General features: G+C 36.0%; 1 protein-coding gene across 1 annotated transcript in view; it reads left to right on the top strand.

Annotated features, from left to right (window-relative positions):
• The window catches only part of veph1 (ventricular zone expressed PH domain-containing 1), a 110,352-nt gene that overhangs the window by 38,843 nt on the left and 50,923 nt on the right, over positions 1-20,586 (top strand). The window contains exons 5-6 of the mRNA XM_079373981.1: positions 3,199-3,362; positions 6,575-6,784. Coding sequence (XP_079230107.1) covers positions 3,199-3,362; positions 6,575-6,784 — 374 coding nt within the window. The remainder of the gene's footprint in view (positions 1-3,198; positions 3,363-6,574; positions 6,785-20,586) is intronic.

Raw genomic sequence — 20,586 nt, 5'->3', positions numbered from 1 at the left:
CCCCTTTGCCAGCTGTGATGCCTGGTTACTGGTTTAAACCCAGGTTTTTAAAAGATTTTTGGGTCAACACATCTTAATACTGTAGCTTCAACAATTGATTGCCAAGTCAATGTTTGAATAATCTGACAGCTCGGATGCCCAGATTATGCAGAGCTGTCATAGTGTAACGGTAACGTGCACCAGGGAACACAGGATTCAGAAATATGATGAAAAGGAACTTTAATGAGGAAGAGCAAACGTTTCCAACAAAGGTTACTTTAAGACTGGACGATGAAATTCAAGAAACTAAAGGCTTATATAGACAGAGACTAATGAGCCAACGAGGAGAACACAGGTGAGAATACTTAACGATGATAGACTAATAAATGAACTAATTACAGGAAACAAGAACAGGAAACACCAAATATGGTCAAAACAGAACTGAAAGGAAACCGACATGACACATAGCTGCTAATGGTGGATATTTTGATGAATCGAAAATTTTAGTTTTTTCTATGTATAAACTGTTTCTGTAATAAAATATGTTTTCGTAGTTTGTGTTGTCCCTTATCAGTGCAAAATTATCACAAATTAAAAAGGATTCATGCCAATATTGTCCAAAACCCCACTTTTCTAGGGCGTTTCCAAACTTTTGGAGGGCAGTGTATATACATAAAACTATTTAAAAAAAACGATAGTAATATAGTTGTAACGGGGCAAAGGAGACGTGCGGATCCATTTGCAAACTTTATTAAACAAAGACGTGGTCAAAAAACACAAGCAGGGTCAAAACATCAGCACACAGGTATGGCACTGACAAGATACAAGAATAATCCAGAGGGCAAGCGTGGGTCTTTGATCGGTGAGCAATATCCAGATGGCTCGACAACAGGGGTAACCCAGAAACATGAGTGATAGTCCAGATAAGGTACAAACAGAGTCCGAATGGCGAGACAAGGGTAAATCCAGGAAACACAGACTAGAAAACAAGAAACTGATTCCGTATCGCAGCTAAAACTAGGGGAGTAATAAATGCAGAGCAATACTGGAACTAAACAGAAACACAGAATGCTTTGGTAAGGCCGCTAACACTAGGAGAGTGCTGTATGCTGTATGCAACAATACTCGGCAAAGAGGAAGAGGAAGTACATGGTTTAAGTAGGGTGTGTGATTGTGTGATAATTCTCAGGTGTGAGCGTGTGATTGAGACAGCTGTGTGTACTTAGTGCAATGAATGATGGGAAATGCAGTCCAGGGTAATATATGACAGTCTGTGTGGTGTGAGAGTCGATTTGATGAAAGAGTGACCTTTGGTGGCGAGCGAATGAAAGTCCATGGACCTGTTTCATGACAATAGTAATCTACATCTACTGTACAACAGATGATAATATTAACATATAGTCAGATAAGCTGTGTTTTTCTTTTTTGGCACAACCTCTGCTCATATGGCTGGAAAAATAAAGATCACATACATATGGATGTAGAAAAACTCTAGGGAAACGGCTATAGCTTTTGGTTACTTGCTTTTAGTTATACAAAATTTATCTAAAAATATAAAGATACCTTCTGCCAAAACTCCTGGCAAAGATTAAATTACTTATCTCGTGTTGTCTTTGAAAGTGAATGTCGATATTTCCTATGAACTGTCTAGGGTCAGCAACGTTTCCCCAGCTGTCTCATTATGAATGGTTATGTATAACACTAATCCTTCATTACTATAACCCGCTGTGTGTAGAAACAGGTGGGCAGGTCTTCTGCAGTCCTAAATGTCCCCCCTGAGCCAGACGAAACATCTCGTTTTCATAATTATGTCCGCTAACCAACCGCCCTTACTTAGATGGCTTGCCAGAGCAGAGATTAGATTTGTTGTTGATGTTGGTTGGGAGTTTCCTACCATATTTTGTTTATGATGAAGTGCCATTTTTTTAGCAGTTAAGTGAATGATCAATAAAAATTGTTCATGACACTAAATCAGAGTGTTAGTAAGAGCTCGGTCATGGAAATTGGTTGACTAATTCATCAAAGTCTGTTCACCATAATCTTCCAGTAAATTATCAACGGTCCATTACATAACATCTAAGGGAAATTTTGGAGTTTTGCTACACCGTCTTTGCTTGAAAGGGCTATTGCAAATTTAGTTTCACATGATTGTTTTCCACAGCATGCAAATCTGATTTGTTTTTCAAATTGATTTTTTTGTCACATCTTGTCATAAATGTCACATTTCAGAGGTTACTGACTGGTACTTGAAACCCTCTGCTGTGATTTTATCAGTACTGGTGCCATCCATTCGCACTTCAACTCCATGATCATCCATCATGGTGTCTTTTCACTTCCTGTTCCCACATTTATTTCATGGAGCTCTTCAAACTGCAAACCAAGATCTTTCTTGTGCTCAGATTAACCAAATTATAGATTGTTTCCAGATGAAGAATGGCTTTTAAATGACCTAAATTTACCTACCTGTTTACACTTAATTTCGAATTCCAAATCTTTCTTTTCTTCTAGTACAAATCAAGACTTTATGTTTTAAGTCTTTTTTACTCTGTGAGATCATTTTTGCCATATGTGTGTCCGCTAAAACAGCAAGGCCTGACATTTTCAACTAAATTAATGAGAAAACAAATGGCAATAAAATCCAAACAGCAACAGTGCATTTATCAAGAAAAGGGCTTAAATAATGAATCAGCCCTCACTCAGTTTTGCAGGGGAAATGACATGCACGTGACATGCATTTTTGGACTTTGCTGGAGGTTCAATTCATTCATTGTGTTTTTCACTTGTACTTGTGTGTGTGTGTGTGTGTGTGTGTGTGTGTGCGTGTTTATGTGGTTTATGAGGACACAAATTTGTATAATGACATGGGTATGACAGAGGTATTACAATATGAAGGTGGTTTATGAGGACACTGCCTATGTCCACGTAATTCAAAAGGCTTAAAAAAACATACTAAATGGTGTTTTTTTGAAAATCTAAAAATGCACAAAGTTTCCTGTGAGGGCTAAGTTTAGGTGTAGGGTTGGTGTAGGGCAATAGCACACACAGTTTGTTCAGTATAAAAACCATTATGCCTATGGAGAGTCCTCATAAACCACAAAAACCAATGTGTGTGTGTGTGTGCGTGTGTACTTTACTAACAATAACTATGGTGTTTATGCATAAATGGTCATTTTTCCATAACAGAAGTGTGCTGTATTGATTAATTATTGGTTTTGATAGGTAATGCCATGCTGCTGAGAGTGCTGCCATCTGTGTATCCACGACAATCAGAGCCCATCCATCAACACATCCGTGAGCTGACGGCAATGATGTCCCAGTTGGACTTGGCTGGCAGACAGCACCTGCTCAGACTACTGCAGATGATCTCTGACCTTCACCCCCTGGTGAGTGAAAGAGAGACAAATGAGTGAGCAAAAGAATGAACGTGGTGTTTGAGGATGAAGGCTGTTCAAGGTGAGTTATTCTGGGCAACAGAAAAATAATTTGAATGTCACCAAGGGAGTGGAGGGGTGGATACATAAATGAGTATGAATTGAGTGATTTAGCATTTATTTTAAAGCAGACAGCTGCAGTACAAGGTCAAATATGGGAAAACAGTTTGATGGTTGACACCTCTAGCGATACCATAGTTGAGCATCCGCCAAACGGATGGGGAAATATCAGAAAACACATCCTAAGCTGCTTGCCCCCCCGACTCTGAGTGAAGACAAATTTACAGGAAAAGAAAAGGGGAAACCACACTTTTGGCAGAAACAGAACCAGCCATCTGTTTTTGTGTGGAGATGTGTGGAGTCAGTAGAATGCATTAGTCATGAGGAGTTAATTTTGCATTGGTAATAAGCACATGCATATCACTCAGCTCATCAGTGAACACACTGGATGCCTGGATAGTAGTAAGATTAGGAAAGATTATGAGGCATTATTTTACAATAATGTAGCCTATCTGTTGTCATTTCCTTTGATTTACATTTACCGAAATAGGAAATGAGAATTCAGTGAAAAATTGTACTGTTTTCAAGGAGTAATATTGTCATTCCTAAGCCCAAAGTCCAAAGCCAAATCCATCACAGACACTTAGGGACTATCATAGAGGCATATATCATGCTTAAAAAAAGTAGGATTTTTAATGGCTGATTATTTAATTCTATCACTAATCTGAAATATGGTTATAGCCTCACAGAGTAGCAAAATATTTTTATTTCAACCCTTTTATTTTAACATTAAGTTTAGAATCTATTTGCATGTACTTTGAATAAGCACACTAAATTCTGTACTTTCTCACTGTAAAACCTGATAAGTTAAGACCTCAACCTAACCACAGACTCTACTCTCCACCACAACAGTAACACTACAAAACCAACATAAGAAACACCTATGTAAATCCTAACATAACACCACATTTAAAGTCCGTTTAAAGAGAATTCTGAGAATTGTATCTAAACACATTACAAATGTTAGAAATGTATCGCTGAAACACATTACAAAGACTCTGAACTATGTAGTACTGAATTGTGGAGTTAAACCGTTAAACAGTTTTTCACTAATTCTGTGTTCAGGATTTTTTGGGGCGGGGCTAAAACGGTGGCTCGATGACGCAATGGAGCCACGAGCCCCTAACACTATAATAACTGTTAAGAGGTCAAGTTCTTAGTTTGTCTTTTTGAATGTCTGTGATGTTAGATATACAGATTCTAGGCAGGGACAGTTCTAGGGTGAATGGATACCCGCCCAGAGACATCAATATGTGGCAGAAGACGAGAAGGTTTCAACTCACTGCAGCACTACAATTAAATAACGAACTTGCACGCTCAAACATGTATAGAGGTAGTATCAGTAGCATCCATTTAGGTTGTAGTGGTATTTGACAGTTGAGAGAGACGGCCGCTTTCCCGAGAATGGACGTGGTTTCAGCGCCGACAGCGGACATGCCCCAGCGTTTGAGAGCAGAGAGTTTTATCTGGCATAACCAACAACACTGTCATTGGTCATATTTCAGCCGCACCAGCTAGGATACGTTGATGAGTGGTGTGACTGTACCAGTCTGCCAACTTGAACAACACTGAACCAGCACCCGCCAGCTTAGAACAGCACAGAAATTCATAATAGGTTTTCTTTGTATATGGATGGACCGATAGATAAACAAATAGACAGGTACATCCATAACTTTCTTCTACAGTAAATCAGAAATCATGTGGGAAAGGAGAGACCCCAGACTCTCTCTGTCCCAGTGCTGCTAGTTTATACAGCGATTTGGAAGCAAACGAGATTAATTAAGATTAGTCAGTGGTTTTCACATCCTGACAGAGGCTGGGAATCCTGCTTCTCACAGGACGCCCTGTCTGCTGCCCTCCCAGCTCTACCAGATCTTCTCTTTGTCCTCTCAACCACTGCCAATTCAAAGGTGAAGTGTTTCACAAGGAAAAATGAGAGGATTAAGCAAATCCTCGCTAAAAGGGTGTAGTTGGAGTCATTTCATGCTCATGTAACCCATGTGGCTCATCTGCCTCTAGTCGTCACTGCAGTTTATCAGACATGAATGTCAACCAACACAAGATTTCACTGATGATCTGAATTTCTTCTGTGAGTCACTGTTCTTTTTGAAGGTCACCTCTGCTTTGCTATAACAGACAGATAAATCTAGATCAACTGTCCATAGTGGGAGGATGATTGCGAGTTTCCTTCTGCTCCGCATTTTTTCTCCTGTTACTATCTTCACTAGTTTTTCTCTGCAAACTCAAATAAGAACCAGGGGCTCTGGTTAATGAGCGGGCGGCACTGAAATCAACCAACCAGAGTGCTGTGGTTCTTTACACAGCACGATTACAACCATAAGGGACCTCTGATGAAAGAAAAGTTCAAGACCAAATGAGTGTGTTTGTGGTGTTTTTACTATTTTTATTACATCCTCACTGTCAAGAGGCCAGATAGCATGTCCTTATGTGCCTTCACAGAGAACTGTAGAAGTGCTTTAATACCCTCAAAACATTTATTTATTTATTACTACTTTCATTCATTCATTCATTGCAATTTTTTTTTTTTTACAAATTTGTTTACCATTCGGTGCCAGAAATACTTTTTGTTATATTATCTATGAAATTAAATTTGTGTAAGAAACATTTGTAAAATATATTTAGACTTTTCCCCATATCTCACACTTCTGAATTTTGTTGGTAAACATAAATATGTACACCTATTGACAAACCATTGCAGGATTAAAAATGTATCACTTTTTAAGTCAAATTATTTTATTTTGTTTGATATTTATGTTGTTTTGATATGTAGGTTTCATAAATCATGAGGAATTTAATTAAATTCCATTCAGTCCAATGGGGTTGATTCCAGTAATGTTCGTAGGTTTATGCTCTTAGAAGTTTAGTTATAAATATAGTTATGTATATAATATCGTAGTTTTTTGTGTGGTTCATGTGGAATTTTAAACTGCAAAGAATTCTTTAAAAAAGGGGTAAATGCAGTAAAACGCTGTATTTGCTATTTGCTGTTATAACTGTTTCATGAATAAACAATTATTTGGGTTCAAACTGATTTTGAATGCATTGTGAGCGTTAAGTCTGGCCTTATCTTTTTGTCTCCTCAGGTATTGTCATCTTTGGTGCCATCGTTGATTGGTTATGTCACTGACAGTGATCTCAGTGACACTGCTTTGGGTGTGTTGGTGAACGTCGCTCAAGCAAGCCCCGCCTCTATCGTTCCCTTCCTGTCCACGCTAAGAAATGTGGGTCAGAAGAACCCTTGGTTGCTGGGACACATCACTAAGATCCATGGAGCTGTGGGTCTGACTAGTGAGGTGGGCATTTACATCCCAATACGCGTTTTATGTCTCAGATCCAGCTAGTTGAACACTTAATGCGCTTGGTCATACTGTATGTCCCAAGATTAATTGTTTTAAAACTAAACAAATGTGACCTTTTGTGTGTCAAAAATAATTTTTATTTGCTGGTTCAGTTTAAAGGACATTTAGTAGGTCTTTAATATATGCAGCAATGTTCTAAATGTTTTTAAGTGCCACAAAGGTAGTAGTCACTCTACTATCGCACATGATTGTCTCTGAATTGTTTTTTTTTTTTTTATAATTACACTGATACAAGTGCTTTTTATAGTGCACTCTGCACAATAATTAATCCCCTTACATGTCTAATCAAACATCGCAGGTCACATCATTTTACCATATATACCATTCAGATGAGTCTTCACAAAACACTTCATTTCTTAATGTGTAAAACTTTTAAAATTAGCAACAAACTATTGAATACACCTTTTCAAATGTAGTGCTCATGGCGTGAGATGCTGAAAAAAGTCTAGTGCAGAGTAAATAAACAAGACTTATGCAAAAAGCTCCTAGCAAGCATTATCCAGCATGTCATGACACACTACCCACAACCCTTTGCAGTAATAGCTTCTTATCTACTTATGATCTTATTGTTAAAATGTCAAAATTTGAATGCCACTTGTAGAACTTGCAGGGCTTTTTCTTTTCACGTAATACAGTAGTTTTAATTGATTTATTATTTTGTTAACATTACATAACATTTTATTTATTTTGCTTCACTGACTGGCTGGCTGTACAATATCTTGCAGAAAGTTTTCTGTTGAAGAAAAAATCAGGGATGTAGGTAATATTCATGCCAATAGGAACCTTGAAAGTTTGACAGTAATCACTGTGAGAATTATTGTTGAAAGAGGTGAAAATGTTACAAGTGGTGCTTTGATGAGTGTAATGATGTTGCTTTAGAGGTTAATGTAGAAACAGAGAGGGGTTGAAGCATGTTAAAACTGCTGTGATCTTTATTAGACGTGACACTCTTCATATTTCTGTTGGAACTGAAGTTATATGCTGAAACAGCCATGCAGTGCTTTTTTCTCCTGGTTTCTTTATGGGGATTCCAAAGCAGATCTGGGCAACATTACGGTTATTGTAGCAGGCGATGAAGAGTTAAGATGAATTTCTGTGTGTGTGTGTTCATGTGTGGATCCTGAGGTTTCTTTGTGTTAGTGTACTGGCACCCTGATCTGTTTGTTCCAGAGTTTTTGTATCATTATCAGAGCTGTTCCATCATGTTAGAGAAATCAGGAGAGTATAAAACGGACTTGCGTCTTTTTTGTCTGTTGTTTTAGTAAAAACGTCTTTTCACTAGACTTCCTCTTTTTTCAGCTTTTGTCTTCCTCTCTTTACATCTCTGTTTCTGTCGCCCTCGTTCTAATTTTCTTTATTTCCACAGTGAATTTAAATTATAAAAATTCAGTGTTTTTCTTTATTTCCTTACATTTCTCAACTTGTTCAGCTCCTTTTCTTGTTTTCTTTTCATTTCATAGTCGCCTTCCTTTTAGTGTTCTTATTCATATATCACTTATTTGTATAGTTTTATTTTTACTATCATAAATTATTACAAATTAATCATTACTATATCTTAAACCTTTTCATACAGATTTAGTAACAAATCCTTAATTAACTCTAAAATCTAGTTCATTTTCTTTAGCTCCCCCAACTACATTATGCTTTCGTTCCACTCTCAGCTACTTCAGTATTTGTTAGCAGAAATTTAGTCACTAATGGCTCTCCTCACTTTTTTGTGTCATCCTTTTTATGTTAATTAAGTAGCCTGGAAGTGTTGACACAGTTCGTCAGCATTACTAAGCCTTGCTTAGGTGTTCTAAACCTGCTTGCTGTGCTGAGGGATGAGAAATTATTTTAAACGTCATCGCTAGTGTGGAGAGAGAGAGAGAGCTCCAGCATTCTTCCTTTCTTTCTCTATCTGTTTGGTAAAGCGATACCTGCAGTGTACTTGGACATTTTTCAACGTTACCTAATATGTTTGCTTTGGAGATGATCCACGGTCTGACCAGTTGCGATCAGGGCCATGTGGAGACAATATGGCACGAGCTGAAGTAGGTTTAAATCCAGTTACTTTCTGAGTGGACCTACTTAGAGCTCCCACATGCCCTAGCAGCAAAATAATCAAGGAAATATGGCACCATCTTTAGTTTTTACTTCTGTACAACCATGATGTAGCTCTGAAAGAATGAAATAATCTCCAAAACCAATCGCAAATCTAGTGAAAACTATTTTATAGATGCTGTGATGAGTATGTAGACTTGATATAAGATTTCTGGTTAGGTCTGTTTAGGAACTGGCCAATTTTTTACTAAACTGGCTTCATGTGGCTGCCTTCTCTGCTTTCACAGAGCTTTGTGAGACAGTGTTGGCTTGTTAAACAGTCACGTGTGTATGTGCCAAATTGCTGAATGCTGAAAAAGTTGTTTCTTCCTTTCATGTTTGCGGAGGGGCAATTAAAGTAGACAGCAGAAGAAAAAGACCAAAAAGAAGAGTTGACATGGTTTTTTAAAGGCATCGCTGAAACGTGAGCCACTGAACATTTCACACAAAAACAAACACAAATGCATGTGCACACACACACACATGCTCAACCACCGTGGAGAATAGATCTGACTATTGTTGGATGGTAAATCTCAGAAGACTGCTCGAGACAGGCCAAATTGCTCCCTTTTCGCCGCGTAGCACCACATGCTGCTAATCTGCATTTCTCAAAGTGTTCTTGCTACTTCTGGAAAAAAAAATGTTGTAGTTAAAGGTGAAAAAGGCTGGAATGAATTGATTTATCATGTACATTTTTGGGGGAAAATTCAAGCATCAGAGAAGTTAATTATACCACTCCATTATAAACCACATTTACATTTAGAGTCACATGTCTGTCAAGTGTCGGTTTACAGTTAGTTCCGTTTTGTCCTTATTTGGGTTTTCCTGTTCTTGTTTAGTTAATTATCATTCTCATCACCTGTGTTATATTAATCATCTCGTTTGTTCCTTTGTTTCCGTTCCTTTATAAGTCCTCAGTTCTCCCTTAGTCTGTGTCTCAGCTTGATGTTAATTAATGGAAAGTGTGTTTATGCAGATTAAAGTTTCTTTGTTTGTTTACCCCTTCGTCATGGCATTTATTCTAAAACCACAGTACCGTAACAATGTGTTTTTAGTTGAATTTTCAAAGCGAACTTTGTAAATATATTTAACTACTACTTTGTCTTGTTTCATGTCCCGTGGACAGCCAGGCGGGAAAACCAGGCGGGAAAGGGGGACAGAGTGCATAGGGCCCTGTCTTTTTGGGGGCCCCACTGAGGAAACATATTTCAATTATTGTCCAAAAGATAATTTCATTGCAGGGTGAAATATGACATTGCTCGACAGATTATGTAAGACTCACCCAAACCATGGTACTGTATATGAATGTGGTATTGCCATCAGATACAGACACGGTACTTTTTGTAAGGGTCATCATGTACATTACTGGTTTTGGATACTTTCCTTATACTTTCCCACCAAATCTTGAAGAAATTATCACATGTTTTATAAGAGATTAATTTAATCAGATTTCTCCCTGGCCCTCGTTCTCATTTCCTTTTGTTGATGTGTGACACGTCTGTTAAACCCGCATGAACAATAGACAACACATATGTATTGGCCCTGCGGCTGCTCAACAACAGTCAGGAGGCAAAAAACGTGTTGTTTTTTGATGCAACACATCATAATAAATAAATGTTCAGCTGTGTACATTCCTCCTCTCCACTTGTTTATTTGCAGATGTATTCCTAAGTGTTGTTTGTGAAGGGATTGCAATGATTTGAGAGCATGTTTGATGACCTCTTTGGTTTTGAGAGGGCAAGTTGATTTATTTTTCTTTTGATCCATTTTAGTTACGCAAAGTGCTGCAACTAATTTATTTCTGCAGTTGTGAATGTGGGTTGTTGTTGAGAGTTTGACTATCTATAAAGTAGACAGGACAGTTTATTTCTCAAACTTTCTAAAGCGTTGATAGTAATGATGTAAACAATGTAATTGTTATGGTATGGTGTTGTAGGAAGAATAGCGCACGACGAGGAATGGACGAAAATGAGGTTTTTAATAAACATCAACACAAATAACCATAATACAACATTATTTAACATTAACTTAACATTAATCCAAGACAAAGACAGAAGGAGAACTGAGGACTTATAAAGAACAGGAAACAGAACTGAGGACTTATAAAGAACAGGAAACAAAGGAGCAAACAAGATAATTAATACAACACAGGTGATGAGAATATTTTATTTTATTTTAATTATTTATTTGACAGGGACAATAAACAGTCCGAAAACTGCCCCAGAATTAGCTACAGAGCTAAATTTCATCTGCTGTCCCTGGTCAGGAGAATACAAAACAAATTATGTGACAAAAAAACATCAGTATAATACCATTTACGGTAAAATCCCTCCAAAATTTAACATAAAAAATATGATTTCTCACATAGAAACTACAAACCAAATTTCTACAAAATATCACCTAATAATGCAGAGCATCATCCTACAAACAATTCTAAAAATTTTACAACTCAATTTCATTAAAAACACAGAAATACTCAATGGTCACACACCTGACTCGTTTTTAACCATGATTTCAAATGTAACTTAAATTGTGCTAAAGTAGAACACTGTCTTATAGTAATTGGTAAATTATTCCAGTTATTAACAGCCCTTACAGAGAAAGCTGAACGACCAAAATCAGTAGCTCTAAAATTCACTGCACAATCAGCTCTAGACGAAGCTCTAGTTTGTCTTATATTTTCAGTACAAGAAAAAAAAAAATCCTTTAAGGGTGAGGGTGCAAGATTGTTAACAATTTTGTACATTAGACAACAATTATAAAACACAATAAAATTGTCAAAAGTAAAAAAAATTATACTTATCAATAATCAAACAATGATGATACCTGCAAGGTTTCCTATCGAATACTTTTAGAGCATGTTTATACAAAATATATAAAGGTCTAAGAGCAGATTTTCCTGCTTGCGACCATGAAGTAATACAATAAGAGAAATGAGAAAAGATCAAAGAATTCAAAAAAACTCTTGAGGCTTCTATTGAAAGTTGACTCCGTATAAATGTAAAATTTCTAAGTTGAGGTGACACTGCACAAACTATTTTTCGAACATGCTTTTCAAATGTCAAATGAGAATCTAAAATAACTCCAAGATACTTAAAATCTGGTACAATTTGTAATTTTTCACCATTAACTAATATAGCTGGTTGGACCTCCTCCTTTTTAATTTTAAAATACATACATGCACTTTTACGAACATTTAATGTTAAGCAGCACTGAGTAAACCAATCTAAAATTTTTGTCATTGCAATAGATATTTTTTTTGCCACCTTTTCGTTTGTTTTGTCGTGTACATAAATCACAGTGTCATCAGCGTACATTTGAATATGCACATCAGGACAAACATCTGGAAGATCATTCAGATAGAAACTAAAGAGTAATGGCCCTAGGGTTCACCCCTGAGGAACCCCTGTGGGACAATCTCGTAAAGAAGATATGTATGTATTAATCCGGGTACACTGTTTCCTTGATGTAAGATAAGACTCAATCCATTTTATTGTATCTTCTGAAAAATTAAAATGTGATCATTTAGATAATAAAATATTGTGATTTAGTGTCGTATCGAATGCCTTTTGTAAATCAAGGAACACAGCACCAACAACCCCACACTTATCTAATTTTGACCGAATTTGCTCAATAAAATAACATACAGCAGTTTCTGTCGAATGCTGTTTACGAAACCCAAATAGCATAGGACACAATAAATTATGTATATCTACAAAATTCACAATTTGATCAGTTACTACTCTTTCTACTATTTTAGACACTACTGATAGAATTGAAATCGCCCTATAATTTACCACATTAGTTGGATCACCTGTCTTAAAAACTGTGGTAACTAACCCCGTTTTCCAACAACTTGGGAATGTAGTTTGTGTAACTGATAAATTCACAAAATGAGTAATTAGTGCTAATATCACTATTATTTTTTTTTAAATTACAGTCTAAACCATCTATATCTTTGGCTTTAGAAATTTTTAAATCTTTTATAATATTCTGAATTATACTCTCTGTAACTGTTGTCAAATGAAATGCTGATATTTCTAAATTCACTGATTTCATTTCTTTGTCTTATTCCAAATTTATCACTCAAAGTTTGAACTGAGTCAACAAAGCAATTATTAAATGCATCAGCAATTTAATTAACTGATGACTGGAAACTAGGACAGGAAATACCAAAAAAGGGCAAAAGGGAAACTAAACAGAAACCAAACCGTGACAGTAATCCTTGCCAAAAAATCATGATGCTTGTCCATATTTTGTCTTGGGGTGCATACAAAAAAAATTGTAAAAAAACTAATTGTACTTTTAGGTATGCAAGTGAAAATGCTTTGCATTTGGTAATATTTGTTTTAAATTAGAGAAGAAAAAATATTTGTTTGATAAATGTTTCTGGCACGATGACTAAATAGTTAATATTGATTATGTCTCAGGTGAATTCTGAGGGAATAACTAGGAACTTTGTTGCAATGGCGTGTGTCATTCTCTTGGTAGAGGGTTCAGCATGCAAGCTTGCCTCTTGTTCATGCTCTCTTTATAATTCTTTTGGGACGTTTCTTAGAATTAAAGGATGTTTACCCCAGTCTGAATGATGAAACAGGGCAGCTAGTCCATGTGGGAACCACAGTGTGGGGCATCAAGCAAATGTTTTTATCGGTGCCAGTAAATGGCACAATTGTCGGCTTTAATTTGGCTTTGCATGTTTTGCCTAACTGATATTTTTAACATTTGTTTACCTCCTAATGACTCAAGAACAAGTAGATTATTTGCAATAATGACTCAGGCAAAATCACCAAGGGTGTTTTGTAACGTACTACAGCAACTTCCAAAAACTGTTTGTTAGACAATTGCTTGGAATTTTTCCTAGAAGCTATTAAACTGGAAAGCTAACCTGACACGATTCGATAATATCAGTGACAAGCAGTTTGTCTGTCCACATAAGTGACAGAGCTACAAAACACAACAAATGCAACAAACCACAGCCAATTAAAACAGTGTGTGGGTGGGCTCTCTTTTGCAACAAAATGGATAAGTACATAACCAAGTTAATGAAAAAGTAATGTTAATAATAAGAGGAAAAAACACTGATTTGGGTTGAACGCCTATTTGTTAGCACATTCAAAGTGATTAGTTCAAAAGCACACCAATATAAATATAGATCTAGTGAACACTTTTTTAAATTAGCACTTGTAAATGTAACAATATGAAAAAAGTGTTTAAAATGGGTACAAAACGTGCATTCTGCTGGCCTCAATGTAATTTACATACTACATATTACACTGTGCAACTGGGTTAAATTATGCAAGAGTTTCAGAAGTTTTTAGCTCAGAACACAAGTCTGTCAATGGTTTCCGAAGAGATGCTTTGTGGCTTGACACTATGTTCCCACTGGTATTAAAAAAAAGCTTTCATATGGGGAACTAGTTTCTGGAACACAAGCTCTCTCTGGCTAGTTTGCAGGAGTGAAATTGTCTATTGGTAACATCTCTGGCATATTAATCAAAATGTTCAACAATATTTGATATTCACAATATTCTGTTATTCTATATCAATTATTAAAGTTGCAATTCGTAAGATTTTCGTAAGAATTTGTAAGGTTAAAAATGGTCCGAAATCAATTTTTGGGCAAGTACATAACCAACCAGTGTTCAAAAATCTCCTTACCTTAGCCCGATTCACAGCTTGTAATAATGCTTTCTAATTTGAGGTTTTAGCGGGAAATACAAGCATGCTTCTGTTCGTCTTTGCTTCATTACATCGAGTCTGTTAACTTAAAGAAGGAGTCCCGGCTATTAGCTATAACGCATGTGAGGATGCTGCTGCAGGTGGCAGATCATTAGTAGCCTTTTCTCACAGCAGCTGGAATAATTATCATAATTATTAAACTCATTTTGATGGCGGATTGTAATCCAGAAAGGTCCATACAACGATCAGTGACTGGAGATTCACTGATAGTCACCAGTAGTCTACACGTAATGCTTATACACACCATATGCACATAGTCAAGCAATGCTGATGTTGATTAATATTAACATTTTGAGAACAAAGTATAATAATAATAATTTGCATGTGATTTTGGTGTGGTGTGATCGTTAGATTTAATCACCATTGGTTGCACGATGTATTGTAATGCTTTTTTTTCTCAGTTGGTCAGAACAAACGTGGCAGACATTTTACTTTCTTGTTCAGATGACATTTTCCAGTGAAAATTCTTATTTGGGTCATACTTCCAAGTTCCAAGACGTAGAATCTGGGATTCCGAAGTACAATTAATATTTTGAGAGCTGTAGCAGGCATCAGATTTGACGTGAGCTCATTTTGTTCATAAAATTTTAAAATTTCTGAGTTTAAACATTTGTTATGTTATCTATGTTCTATTGTGAATAAAATATTGGCTCAACCTCATCTATAGTGCACACACCTCTTAAAACGTCAATAGTTACACTGAAGAAAATAAAAAGCAAGAAATTAGGACTGAGAGAAACTGAGCAAGTTTGTTTGGCATGTTAAAAACATCATTTAAACTGTATGTTTGTGAAAATGAGGAAAATAAATCTGAAAAGATTAGATTTACCACAGTGCAGAAAGAAAGGCCAAACATTTATTTTCTAACAGCATCAGCTGAAAGACTTGAGAAATATAAACATTTAGAAAATGGATGAAAAGCATCCAGCTGTGGTAAGTGTTATGATTACCTGCATCTCAGCCAGCTCTTCATGAAATGCACACTAAGCATCCAGACTGTAGTTTAAATTTAAACAGCCAGAAGCTTTAATCACTCTTGATGGGTAACTTAAATATAAAGCTTAAATGGGATTGCAGGCCCCCAACGTCCATTAAAACACATAGAATAACAATACGCTATGAGAAGTAATTGATGTCCATCCAGAAATGTGCAAGACAGGAGGAACGTTTCCCAAAATATTTCTTTTCAAAGGCAACATTTCACAGGGAGTTAGAAAATGTGTTTCCTTGCGTGTAAAGCAGCTAATTGGAGTTTTTTTTAGTCTGTTTGCGTAAAAAATAAATACTCACCCTCATAGAAGGAACCCAGTTTGACTTCAGATGCAGAAACTGCCAGGTGTAATAACATTATTTTGCTTGTCATTTCTGCACCACTACCAGGACCAAAAGTTTAATTGAGTGTTTTAAACACTCTCCTGGTCTATCATTAGTTGGATAAACATATAGTTCCATCCCAGACTCACATGAATGGTTGAGTAAATTATTTTGTCTGACCCAGTCTGTCCACTCAAACAAACAGATTCCAAAATGCATCTGGTGATGTAGAAATTACACACAAAAACCACAACTACTAAATTATTTTTAAGAATGCAGTAGCATCCATCCTAGAGGATTATAGTCACATGTAAAGAGATGGCAGAAGGTCTCTTTTATTGGCTAAGGTCCATCTGACAGACATGTAAAGCAACCAATTAGTTTGTTTTGTTCAGCTTCATGTTTAGTGGTGTGAAAATGTAAAGTTGATGTCCCTACAATAACAGACCATTGTGCATAAATTATTCATTCAAGAATGTTGTGCAAGAACTGCATTTAAAAGTTAACGACCAAATGTTTGTAAAAATTCACATTGCTTTTGCAGATGAAATATAACACAGATAGCATTAAAAAAAAATGTTACCAGATTAAATGCTGATTATTAGTAAATCAAACCCCATTTTTCTAAACCTCTCTACCTAACTGTCGTTTTTTTTTAACGCATTTTATTCATGTTTGTAGTTCTGGACCGAATCCTTCACCAAAGTGCAGTGGATTGTGGGCAATATTAGCCATTTGAGTATGCACGGATCCACACTTGAACAATCTACCTGAAATAGTAGACCATCCGGGGAATTTTGGCATACTCTTTTCTACATACTATGCTTTGGGACACAGTTATTTTAATCTCACACACTATTTAGGATGAATAGAATAAACATTGGGATGCAGGTCCAGCAGTTCCTGAATGAATCAGTCGTTTGAATGAATCGAATTAATAAATGAATGAATCAATGACTTAGGCTACTCATTAAGGCATGACAAAAACCGTTTTAGTTTTCTATTTAGAGTATTTCATGTAAAAAATAAAATCATACTTACATATGATATATATATATTTTTTAAATCCACATGAATTAAAAATAAATAAATGAAAAAGAAAAGAAAATGAAAAGTAACATTTCTTTTTCAAGCTACTTTTTGTAATATTAATTTCATGCTTTTCTCATGTAACAATAATGGGATTTTCAAGTATCTTTTGTGGGTAATTTCTTTTGTGGCCAGATATGATGTGTGATTAATGTGCTATTAATTAGATTAATTAAACGCCATATCATGTAATTAATTACAATAATCATTTAAATCGATTGACAGCCCAAATATATATTTATCAGTGATGCACTGATATTTTGGAAACTAAAAATATTCAGCGGAAAAAAAAAGAAAAAGGGCCAAAAAGTCACTGTTTTCATTGTGTTCATTTCTTGCTTTGCTGTTCAGCTAAATGAAAACTTTCATTTGTGATTTCAGTGTTTTGGTAAAAAAAAAAATAATTTGGGTAAATCACTAATGTATATATGCACAAAATATTTCACACTTTATTTTTTAGTATACCTAAAAACAAATTACGCACTGATGCTTTAACATAGAATTGTTCTAAGATAGTCCTCCAAAGAAGTTGTGCAACCCATCAAAAAATATATTGCAGAATGTCCAATGTGACTTTTTTGGGGGGATGTAATTGAGTTTAAAAAAAGAGCACAGTGGTTGTTCTGCAATATGTCATGTTTCCACAGAAGAAATAAAGTCATACAAGTTTGGAACCACATGAGGAAGACATAAATTATGACATAATATTCATTTTTGGATGAACTATCCTTTTGAGACGCATGATAATATGAGGTGTAAAGTGGGCTGAATTGTTCATGCCCCATCAAGGGGAAAAGGCTGTTGTTCTGATTAGTTCAGTTTGAATTTTTGCTGAATCTTAACTGAGTCACACAGACAAACAAATCAGTCACTATAATTCACAGTCTAAAGGCTTTAGTCTGCTAATTACAGAACAGTGCTGAGGCAGATCTCCTACCTTCATCACTCACGCTGCTCTTCTTAGGCAATGTCACCAGAGCTATTGCGAGCTTTTATGCTTTGATGACAGTCCTAAAAAGAATGATGACATGTCAGGAGAGCTTTTTACCAGATATTTTGTAATATTTAATCACTTTTACTGACCATGCCATAAGATGCAAAATAAACATTTATAACATTATTTTTTTGAAGTTGTAAACTAAAGCAAGCTTGTTGGAGTATGTTTTACAAGAAAGTACTTCTTCAGTCTTTCTACTTCAAAATTTCACAATGAATTACATGTGAATGCCCATTTCTTTGTAGCTATTTGTGAAATATACTAGTGAAAATTGCTTTAATGTAAATCCTATATCATTTTTTGTCAGTGTATAAAATGTAAACACATGCATCACAGCACTGAGGTATTTTTGAATCCAGTTAAGAAAATAGATTCAAGCATTTGCATGTTTATTTATTTTTTATTTCGATATTGTGAGCTACTTTCTAAGGCAGCATCATAACCAATAGGGATGTCAAAACTATTGCTTTGGTACCAGATCAATACTGCAACAATACCAGTCTTTCTCCATTATCGTTAACGCTTAGTCAGTTCTCTCCCTAAGATCTGTCTGTCTGACATGCATACTGTATTTGCACATGTGAACACGCTAAAGCCATTATTTCCGGTTTTCTCAAATTTAAGACATGTTTAATTGAAAGCTGTGCATGAAATTTGGCTGATAGTTTTAAAATAATAATTTTGATGAAAGTGATTATTAGGCCAAACACAAATTTGTGGTGGTGGTAAGCAGAGATTACAGTAAGATGGAGTGTGTTGGTTTATTGAGCCAGAGCTCAGCCCAATGTCTACGGGACAGAACTGGCTGGCCAAGGCTTTTCTTGGCACTCATGACTTGATCTCTGGCCCAAAGCTCGTATTAGATTTAAACACAACCAGATGTTTACATATGCACTCAACCTGTAAAATTCACATGTGTATGCCAAGAATCTGAATCCCTCATTTGATTTGAACAGAAACTGCTCCTCGCTATTTACTCTTTTTTTATTGATACTAGCTCCATCTTGTCATTCTGTGATTGCTCTGTCCTGATATCCTCACTTCACTGTTGAAATTGTACCTTTTGTGTTTGAGTGTAGGATACGAGAAGCAGTTTTAGGACCATTAAGTTTATGTAAAAAATGACCAAAAATGCATTTAGGAATCAATGTAATGATTAACATTTATTCAGTGTGCATATCTGACTGCATAACAATTCTGACATTAAGACTGTAAAAGCCCCCAGTTAGAGAGCCACTATCACGTACCAGCAGGCCAACTTATGTCAGATTGATCATTATTGAAGTGACTCAAGAGCATATATTGCCGTGTGCTTTGGTTTTCCATTCGCATGTCAGCCAACATGAATAATAAATAATGACCACTGTTTTACCTAATTCAGTCAAATCCAACACTTGAACCTGACATCATAAGCTATAATCATATAGTCATCACCACCAAAGAGCCAACTTGTAATGTTTTTAGAAGTTGGGATAATATCCAGTGGAGAGATTTCAGCAGGGGAGCTGCCTGGTTGATGCATCTGTTGATTTTATTTTGACCATGTCAGGCTCACTGGATTGAGAATATTGCAGATTGATTTAAATGTGGAAATAGGTGTAATGTGGAGAAAAAAACAAATTTAGATTTATTGATGAAATTGATAATGTTACCATAATTAATTGTTTTTGTAATTGTAATAATTAATTGATTGATTGATTGATTTCCCATCTCATTACAAGTTTATGAAACTATAGAAGCTTGTTTGCATTAAAAAAAGGAATTGCGACTTTTAATCTCAATTTGGACTTTTTCCTTGCGAGTTTATATGTCACAATTCTGTCTTTTTCTTGCAATTCTGAGAAAAAAAGTCTGAATTGCGAAATGCAGCCTAAATTCAGAATTGTCAAATTTGCAAAATTGCAATTGCCTTTCTCATTTTTTCATTCCATGGAGGGGGGAAAAACTGAATTTTGAGATGTAACAAGAATTAAAGGGATAGTTCATCCAGTAATGAAAATTTGATGCTTATCTGCTTACCCCAAGGGCATCCAAGATGTAGGTGACTTTGTTTCTTCAGTAGAACACAAACAAAGATTTTTAACTCAAACCGTTGCAGTCTGTCAGTCATATAATGGCAGTCAATGGGACTCACAGCTTTGATAGAAAAAAAAACATACACAGACAAAACCAAATTAAACCCTGCGGCTCGTGACGATACATTGAGGTCTAAAGACACTAAACGATCGGTCTGTGCAGCTCTCCTGGGCGCGTTCACAACAGCCGGCGCGTGACGCGTCAGCGTGCTCTGGCATAGTAGATGCATGCGCGGAAGCGATCTGTCACGCGTATACGTCACTCATTGTTTACACCGTCACGCGCCGGCTGTTGTGAACGCTATCTTAAGAACTACCCTTTTGAACTATCCCTTTAAGAACTACACATTTTGAGAAAAAGACAGAATTCTGAGTTTATGTATTACAATTCTGTCATTTTTTCTTAAAATTGTACAAAGTCTGTATTGTGATCTTAG

Source organism: Barbus barbus, assembly GCF_936440315.1.
Source record: "Barbus barbus genome assembly, chromosome: 23".
Lineage (NCBI taxonomy): Eukaryota > Metazoa > Chordata > Actinopteri > Cypriniformes > Cyprinidae > Barbus > Barbus barbus.
Note: the sequence above shows the minus strand (reverse complement) of the source record. Positions and strands in the feature narration are given on the sequence as shown.